Raw genomic sequence first — 10,328 nt, 5'->3', positions numbered from 1 at the left:
CTAGAGATTGAAACTAGCCTATCTCATTGAAGAGTCTTTACTCTCAAATCATGATGTAAATAGAAATCACCCATACCCCCAGTTTCTGTTACCATACATGCAAAGGGGGGATTAAAATGTTTTTTTCACCGAATATAGTCGTCGTCAAATGAATTGCAAAATGCGTAAGGAGTTAAAATGTACGCATTTAAAGTGAGAGAGGACTCATTTTCGAAAACTACCCAACTCAAAAATCAGGAAAATGCGCTTAGATAAAACTTAGGCCTCAAAATATCTCCTATTCAGATATCTGCTCAAATAAACTTACTAATAGTATATTACCAACTTTTAGAGATTCAAACGATTTAAATAGATGAGATGGTATTCCACTCGCCGTTATGAAAGACATTACAACTACAATTTCAAATCATTGTACCGCACAGGAAGTTTAACAGGCTTAAAATGGAGTAAAATGAGCTTCACTTGCTTAAGCACGGAGTTATCTATAAGTAGCCTACTCAACTTTATTCTCCGAAGAATTCATTTGTTCCACACACAGCTAAACTCCAATTGTATGGTAAATCACAAAGCAGTAATTTTTTTAAAGTTCCATAAGAGGTGGCAACAGCAGCATCCGAAGTAAAGATAGATGAACCAGTGTTCTCCTTTTGAAATAACTCAATTGCGAGGCAATAATAGTTATGGTGCAGTGGAAATATTTTAGGCGAAAGGGTTGTAAAACATAACCGAAAAATAAGTATCAGTGGATTGATTGGAGCAGCATAGAATGAAACCTAACTGATGACATGATGTATTTTATCATCCCCATCGATTTCTAGCAGTCTTAAAGAGCGATCAACCAACTTTACAGAAACGGAAAACGATGGCGCGTAGATGTATTTGTCGCCCCATGCCACATTTAGGTAACAATGGTAACCATATATACTAAATGCTGCACCAAACTCCTCTATGATTACCTACCTTATCGCGATAGGGGGATCACTGTTAGGAAATCGTCGTCGAATTGGGAAACTCGAGCCTAATAAAAATCATTGCTGATAGGTGAATGGTACCAGATGTCCTGAAGCATTTGTATACTGGAGTCTGTACTGAGAACAAAACGGCATCCTATATCATATCCATCTGCGTGGTGAAGGTTTACTACCAGGGGGAATAGTAAACCCGAAAAAGGGGCAGCTGAGTTTTCAAAAACAAGGAAAATTCACCGTCTAGAGATTCTTCAAGTACTTAAAAGAAGCAAGAAAGAGTGAAATTGAACGATATTTTCTGCCAATGTAACGCTAACCTTTCGGGGTAAAGGGATAACATATCTAGGAGGATATCTTCAGAAAGGACGTTTGTTGTGAACGGAAAACATCGAGAGATCAATAGACAACCCCTGTTCCTTGAGCCCTTCCGGTAACTTAAGTTTTCTGGTGAATATACGATATGTATCAGGACAAGTCATTGGTGATTCGGCGAAAGTTTAGTTTTCGGCCCTATCTTAAGAGGGGGCGGAACTTTTGAAGCAATAGGTCAGCTACTACCACCTTGACAAAAACCCATGGCGGTCGCTCCCCCTTTTTAAAAAGTGGGGTTGTAAGGATTCGTATAAAAGAGGACGTTATTAAAATCGATTTACTGGCTGTCTATCACACGCAATTTCTCACAAACGATTCCATCTATTGATACGAAATTATGTGGGAAGATTAGAACTCTGAATCCTTAAGCATTTGAAATAATAAAAGCTTGTTGTTTCTTATTCGTTGGTGTGGGTATTTATTCTTGCAAATACCGATATTTCAGGAACCACTTGTTCCCTTCATCAGTGCAAACAAGAGAACAAGGGAAACTTGTCTGCACTGATGAAGGGAACAAGTGGTTCCCGAAATATCGGTATTTGCAAGAATAAATACCCACACCAACGAATAAGAAACAACAAGCTTTTATTATTTCAATTAATTAATCGTTGGAAACACCGCATAATTTCACTCTGCTTAGGCATTTAATATTATTCTAGGGTGGGTTTAAGGTGGAATGAACTTCATACATGAAAAAGGGTGGGGAAAGTTTTTTTTTCGCCAAATATAGTCAGTACTTTCTGAAGTTATTTTTAATTTTAGCATCTGTTATAAATGGGCAGGAGGACGAGGGTTAAAAAGTGGTGACTTATTTTACGGACCCATTCATAGTAACTACCAAATCGACAAATCCAAATAAGTCATGAAGCTGCTCCTTACCTTACATAGGTCTCAATATACCCTCCATACAGTTATCTGTTCAACGAAAGTTAAAAATAATACATTGCGGCATTTTCCCGAAATTATCAGGTAACCTCGTTAACAGCAATTTACCAATCGATTAAGCACCTCCTCACGAGTTAAACATTTTTTTACAAAATACCGCACAAACAAAATAAAAATTTTTGAAGATCTTCTGCGGCGAGCAGTAGAACTCCCTTGGATCGCCATTTGGAAACATAATATTATTTTTTCCATGAACTACACCAGTGTATCTAGTGAATTAAGTACGTACAATTATAATTTTAAAATTTTTTTTCGCAGAATAGGAGAGTTTAGAAAAGATTCGCTTCTTCGGTGAAAAAGTTGACTTCCTTTCATCAATTATTAAAATCGTGTGTACTCAACTAGATAATCAAGTGTAGAAATTGCAGGTTAATTTTCACGCTGATCGGATGAAAACTCTTCGAGTTCTATTGCTCGCTGATTTCGAGAAAAACTCCATAAGTGGTTGCTTAACGGCTAAAATGCAGTTAAGAATATTTCTAAGTTGTTTTTATACATTGGTGGTGTATAGCGCATCAACTACACCTACCATATCCGCACTCCTCTATACAAGAACGTTATTAATTATTAATGTAGGAATATTTTAGCATAGAATAATAAAATTTTTGGTGAAAATCCTACTATTACTAACAAACCCATAATAGGTCAAAATTTTCCGCTTTGTGTAAATTTAACAATCGCTTAATTGCCTCCAAACTTTCCAGAATTATATATTATAGCCTATGCTGACGCCAATTTTTGTACTTCTAGGATGGACCTAACAGGGGTTTCGGATCAATTTCTAAAAAATGGTAAGATACCATTAGCAGCTTTATTGGGGCGGTTTAATCGGTTCTGAGAACGAGACAAGTTTCGCTTTTTGGGGCATATATTTTAAGCTCTCAATTCCCTATATTAGAAATAAAGTCATTCAAACCACTCATCGAGCACTTTCATTTGATACCCCAAATGATCATATTCTATGAAGAAAACAATTACACCAGCCTTTCGCATATATGAGGAACCACCCCTTAAACTCAACGCACTTGTTCTATGTAAGGGGATTCACAAAGCACAATTTTTTTTTATTCCAAACTTAAACAAGTCGGGAAACCGGAAGGTAGACGCTTGAGGTATAAAAGGTTTTGTGTTTCCCTATGTGAGGAATGATGAGTACATGACAGTTCCGTGTGTATATAGTTAACATTTCAATTGCCATCATTCAAGCCATTTACGCAAATAATTTGATCTGGAAAGCACTGCACTGACAATGGTCAACCTCATACGATGGATGATATCGATAGATGAATTAGCAAGAACTACACCGGTTAATCCCCCTATAGTAAATAGAAATAGGAATCTGAGAGCTCAGATAATTGCAGGGAATAAGATAACTGTGTTCCGTAAAGAGTAGCAAGGCAGCTGAAAATTTTAATTCCTGTAGGAACGGCAATAATCATGGTAGCCGAAGTGAAATAGGCTCGTGTATCAACGTCTATGCCAACAGTTAATTTCACTAGAATGTCAATTATTCTCGTTAATTATTACGTCAGCATCTTTACATGGCTGAGGATGCAGTAAATAACTTTGACACTAATAGCCGGATTTCCTCCTCTATGCCGGTGGAAAATGTAGTATTCCTAGGACGAATTTAAGGGGGTTTTTGGACAATTTCTTAAAGTTGATAATATACTATTAGTAAGTTCATTTGAGCAGATATCGAAATGGGATATATTTTGAGGGCTAGATTTCATATAAGCGCACTACCCTGATTTTTTTCAAATTTTTGGTTTGAGTAGTTTCCGAAAATGCGCCCTGTCTCACTTTAACTGTCCACATTTTATGTCTTTACTCGCACATTTTGAAACATACATCAAAACAAATATCAATTTTTGTCACTCACTGTATGCGTGGAATTTCATAGTTCCCATATGTCTACCAAGTTTCGTTCGGATCAGTTTAGCTGTTTTGGAGAAAAGTGCCTGTGACAGACAGTGAATAGATTTTAATATTGTTTCACACAAAACCTTAAAAAGATAGTGAAACTGTAGTTTTTTGTATTAGCTTTATTTCTTATTTCTACCTAGGTTTAAATTTGCACATTCAAACATAAATGTCACTTAAAATAAGCGGCGAAATGAAAACTAACTTTCTGGTTCTGCCTTATCATTATCCTGTTCCCCGTCGAAAAATTCATTCTTAGCTTCAACCATTCGATCTTCGTCAGACTGACTGATTCTCACATCAGGATCCGATTCCTCTTTTTGTCGGTTCTCCTCGGGCTCAAGCGCATCTTCTGGTATATTGAACATTTGAACACTGGGAGCGTGTTGACACATTTTCAAATTTTCGTAAACATGCTTGACAATCAGTTCCAAATATTGTTTCGTATTGGCATTGTCCTGTCTTGATCCAATGTCTGGATGTAATGTGAAATCTGGGGCGAAAAATTCCAAATATTCTGTCATAGGTAGCTCGTTCGAAATAGTTTCATCGACTAATAATGAAGTCTCGTAGGTCCAGCAACGAGCAACATTTCGAAGCGTATAGCCACCACCACCAACAACTAGTGTTGGTACATTCAGTTCCCTGACAAATTTGACACATTCCCCATGACCCCTTGTACTGAGAGAAAAGCAGCCTAATCGGTCACCTGCCAATGAATCAGCGCCGCATTGCAGCACTATCGCAGTGGGTCGGTAGTATTCCATCACATGGGAGACAATCGGCTTAAATACTTGGAAATAGCTTTGATCGTCAATCCCCTCTTTCAAGGGAACATTCACACTGTAGTATCGGCCAGATTCAGCCCCAATCTCGTACATATCACCAGTGCCCGGGAAGAACCAATTGCCGTATTTATGGAATGAGACCGTCATCACCCGATCTGTGAGGTAGAATGCTTCCTGCACCCCATCGCCATGGTGGACGTCAATGTCTATATATAATACCCGGGGATGGTACTTTAGAAGCTCTAGGATGCCTATCACTATGTCATTTACGTAGCAAAAGCCTGAAAATATAAATTAACCTTTAGTTTCAGTTCAACCTTTTCCAGCTCGATTCAGCTTCCAATGGTTGAAGAGTACTCACCTGATGCTTCGAATTTTTTAGCATGATGCAAACCTCCTGACCAGTTAATGCAAATATCGCTGTGATTTTGGTTCAGCTTCTGTGCTCCTTCTAGGGATGCTCCTGTGTACATCGAGCAGAATTCAAATAACCCATCAAACACAGGACAGTCCTCCCCAACGCTGAAGTGGGACAAATACTTTGTATATCCAACAGCTAAAGGAAAAAAAATATGTTTATCAATAAAGGTACCAATAGGAACACGAGATACATACAATTGCACTGAATATTCTGAGGGGTCACTTGCTGTAGAAACTCAATGTATTCCTCGCTATGGAAACGCAGCATGTCCTGTGCACTGGCTCTGGAAGAGGAAAAAGATTAAGTTCGTTCGAATTCCGCCAAATGTCTATATAAATTACTTGTAAGGTCGGTAGATCTTCATTTTCTTATTTAGTCCATAGTTCATAACTAAACTATGAACAAGAGTCAGTCGGTGAGGCTTCATCGGATGACCCGGTCCATAATGAAAATTGCCAACGTGTGGATTATAAAAATAAGATACGCGTCTCGACGACATAGTAACACGATCCCCTATTCAACTAAACAGCAATTTCAAACACAAAATTATGGTTAAAATAAACACAATAAGGAGTAAACGCCGGGTAAGTGAAAAATCCAAGTCCATTATTGCTTAGCGCGCCATGATATTTTGTCGTATTAGAGGACCAACCGTTTTACTTAGTGTACAATTAAACAAATGACAACCATTGAGGCACAGTCTTCACCGTTTTCTTCAAAAACCACACTTATTATTATCTGAATTCCAACTGAATTGAAAACAAAACACTTAGAAGGTTATAAGCACAAAATGTCAAGCCCTACATTTGACGTTTACGAGAACCAACTTTTCTGATTTTAGTACCACTCTGCAGGGAATTTTTAATCTTGTAAAAATGTTGCAGGCTAACAGATGTCGCCTAGGTCGAATAATGCAAATATACGATAGTATCTAAAAACTTGTTTGTCCGCTGATCATGATCTCGCAAAAGTATGCTTAACTCTACTGTTTCCCTGTTGCCGAAAGTAATACTTTTAGTACATTTGAAGCTCAATAGTATTTTAATAATTTTTCTCATTTTTTAATATTTCCTTAGTTTAGAGAGTACAGTAGAATCCCGACTGTTTCATATCATCAAGGGACTGACGGTTTGGTACGAATTATCGGGAGTATAAAATAAAGAAAATTAACTCTGGGGACCGATAAATTTGTACCAATCAGCCGGAAATACGAATTATCGGGATTTCACTGTAATACTTTTCAACACTAAATGAAATTAATACTTGGAAATGACACATTTTGATATCAATCAAGAAGACTATATGATCCTGACTGAAAAGCCCCGCCCATCGGACGCTTTATTTTTTGTCCTGCAAACCTTCAAGACTTGCCTAGGCAGTTTCCCCTCCCGGGTATAGTTTTCTTGATATCAGTACATAAAAATGACTGATTTTAAGTTGTTTTGTCATATCTGTTACTGATATTCTCTTCGGATTTCAGCGTACTAATTAACCCTGATACGATCACGCAGATTCAATGGTCGCAACCACGCGAGGTCATCGATAGTGAAAAAAACGTGTATTCGGTAAGATCATATCAAATTATGCAAGGTGAAGAAATGTTTTCCTTGCCAGAATTTGACCCCTCATTCATCACACGAGTCATTACTGGAAACGAGATATGGGCTTATAAGAACCACACACTCCGGACATCACATGAGTCAATGATGTACCACTAATAAACCCCGGGGAAAGCAGATCTGAAGAGAGTTACGACTCGTCGATTTCACACCATGATAACGTATATGCAACAAATATCATCCAACAGCCATCAAATTTGCGCGATTCCCTGCAATTTAATCAAATTAAGTAAAAAAAACAGGAAGTAACAGCAAACCATGATGTACATAGTAAACGTCGTCTATAAAAAATGTTTTAGGGTTGGATTGAGCATTGGCATAAGTATTGTAGTCGATGAGGACAATATTGATTTTGATAAATAATCTTGACTTTAAACTTTTCTGAATAAATTTTGAGAGCTTTTCAATCTAGGTGGCATGTGTGAAACAAAACCTTATTAGAAACGATTCAATGCATGTCTACTTGTCACACCCGATTTGTTCTGAAAAGGCAGAGGTTATTATCACGTTATTTGATGAGAATATGTGGTCTATGAAACCCTTTACATGCAATAAATGGCACCATTTTGCGTTGGGTTGAGGGAAGGCTCCCCATGCATACGAATCACAGAATATGGTTATGGGGAGTGTCAAATGAAACGGCTTACTTTTCGAAACTGATCATATTTCTGACATTGGGGGAAACACAGGGGAATGAGGGCTCAAAATGTTGCATCGAAAAGTGAAACATGTCTCTTTCTCAGAAGCAATCCAAATGAAAAATCTGGAAAAAATCACGATAGTGCACCTATATGAAATATAAGTCTCAAAACACATCCCATCCCGATATCTGCTCAAATAAAGTCAGTAGTGGCATATTATCGTAACTTTTAAATTTGCCTGAACCCCCCGTAAGCATCAGTGTAAACGATAAAGCAACCCAACTATTACTAACAAAGTTCTGTAAATTCGTCAAAATTTTGTATTTACGTACGTTAGTATCAGCGATGTTCAATTTACGTACTCGTATATGTACATATGTAAGCTTGGGTGCATGTAGCAAAGTGGAAATATTCAGATGTGTGCCAACAATTTAGATATGTATGGGCATGAATATGTACACAGCAGAATGCACTAATAGGCAATGTTTGTTTTAGGATAAGCATATCATTTATGTCTTCAATATGTATATATATCTGAAAGTTCGGAAATATATGAAAGAATATTTTGAAGTTCTTAACATAAGATGAACATAAAGCCTTCATACCCGGTGTCTCCAGTTTCCGGCATTCTGACTTGTTTAACTTTTGAATAGGTCAGATTAATCTATCAGTTACGATACATTTTCAGTAGATACATTGAGAATTTTGAAATACAAGTAGTTATACCGCACCACTGGAAGGAGACGTTTAAATTTACTAAAGCTGTAAAGAAAATATGCAAAGTTGAAGTGATTGCTTCAGTGCGTGTAACAAAAAAATGGTCTAAAAAGATGGATGAAAAAAACCGTAACGTTGTAGTCATCCTACGATAGGTGAATAGTGAAACCATTGAAACAAATTCGTTAACGAACACTGGAAGTTGATTGTCACACTTACAATTTTCCAAACATCTTCCCGCTCTTGCAGATCATAATTCTATATTTTCCAAATCGGCTATGACAAGTACTTGATTATAGTGTCTTATTTAATAATCTTTTCGGTTTTCTTTTTTCGGATGATTTTTGAAGAAATGCCAGTGGGTACTGTGTATGCAGGCGCTCCAAGAACTATGCGATATCTTTACACATTTTTGATATTTAAAAAAAAAGAAAAAATAAACCTATTTTTGAATGTATATTATATATTTAATTAAAATCCCAAATCCGAAATTTCAAATAGATTTCAAATAATAGAACCAAATTTGATAATGTTCTGTTTTTGGAAAATTTACTACTTTCGATACCAAAAAGAAATGAACTTTTAATAATTATCGTTTGCGCGAGAATTAAATTGGATCTTGGCGTTGAAGTGTGTTAGAGCACTTCATTCAAGATCTTAACTACTACAGAATTACTGTACGTACCGTGTATGAAGCAACGTAGTCAGTATTGCACTCATCCGTGATTATTACCTGGATTTGGTTCAGGTACTCATATATTTCTGTCATTCTACGCTCGAAAACGCGTCAAGGTAATTCATACATCCATTCGATTTTGAAATAACTTGAATATGGAGAATCTATCTAATTTCAAAACTGTAAATGAAAATTTAAATGGCCGGTTGTGTGGGGTCTGTTTAAAGCAATCTACAGAACAGCATCCAACCAAGTTAAAAGACCACATAACTTAACTAGCAGTAGGCTCTTACATGTTGAGCAGTAGATATCACATAACTATTGTTTTTGTTGTAAACAATGTTCCAGACAGTTCAACTTGATTCCCATCGTAATATATCACCTACATATATCAAAATTGTCATATTTGTTTGGAAATTGTTGCTATAACTTGAACCAGGAACTAAACCCTGCACACAAACTTGCAGCTTCAACCATATTTGCAGGTGGTTTTGTCTGTTTGCAGGAGAGAGTAATAGTTAAGGGATGCGTTCACTTTCGAGCCAAAAATTCAAGCCTATTTGTCGGAATTAATTACGAACGAATTATTGAAAGTAATTGAATTTTGTTTCTTTTTTTTTGATTATTTAAAAATTAGTAACAACAAATACTGCAGCATTGAAATGCCTTTGGCCTGTCCACTGCAGAGTAGACTCCCCGCCCTATTTTCATTAATGACGAAAATCACTTCTATAGTGCAATCTAAAAAAATTCTCAAAGACTGTTTTTGAAAAAAAAAACTGTTTGTTTGAGATTATCAGCATTTTATATTTCCACCAAATTCAAACACACTTAAAAGCCCGCACCATATTGTGTCACGTCACAAGTCATAACAAGAAACTTCCAGGCAATTGCCAGTTACTCATATAAAATAAAAAAGGAAAAAGTTTCAAAATCGATTTCGCGTGTGAAAACTTAAAGAGGATGGTGAGACATTGTTTCGTGCCTTGCTGCACAAATAACTCCATAAGAACCACCCTGAAAGCTAAAAAAATTTGCTATTCCGAAAGGAGATATTCAAAAGAAGTGAATCGTCATCGTGCAATGAATTCCGGTTTCTTTGCGGTCAGGTTTATATTGTTGTGAAGATCATTTCAATGTGAGTTAACATTTTAGAATTAGAATTTTGTATCACTATAATTCATTTTTCATGTTTCAGTTGAAAGAAGATCTTGAGAATTTCATGGAGTTTCCACTAGATCCCACTTCTAAAACCTCA

At 36.6% G+C, this 10,328-nt stretch overlaps 1 protein-coding gene across 1 annotated transcript; it reads right to left on the bottom strand.

Annotated features, from left to right (window-relative positions):
- Positions 1 to 4,315: 4,315 nt before the first annotated feature.
- LOC119659986 (histone deacetylase 3) lies at positions 4,316 to 5,916 on the bottom strand. The gene is made up of 4 exons (XM_038068358.1): positions 5,759 to 5,916; positions 5,612 to 5,700; positions 5,358 to 5,552; positions 4,316 to 5,277 (listed from the first exon to the last, which is right to left on the bottom strand). The coding sequence occupies exons 1-4, from the start codon at positions 5,914 to 5,916 to the stop codon at positions 4,409 to 4,411; spliced, it is 1,311 nt and encodes a 436-aa protein (XP_037924286.1). The 3' UTR covers positions 4,316 to 4,408.
- Positions 5,917 to 10,328: the final 4,412 nt, after the last annotated feature.

The sequence above is a fragment of the Hermetia illucens genome, chromosome 6 (genome assembly GCF_905115235.1).
Source record: "Hermetia illucens chromosome 6, iHerIll2.2.curated.20191125, whole genome shotgun sequence".
Classification (NCBI taxonomy): domain Eukaryota; kingdom Metazoa; phylum Arthropoda; class Insecta; order Diptera; family Stratiomyidae; genus Hermetia; species Hermetia illucens.
The sequence above is the reverse complement of the archived record's forward strand: the minus strand, read 5'-3'. Positions and strand labels throughout refer to the sequence as shown.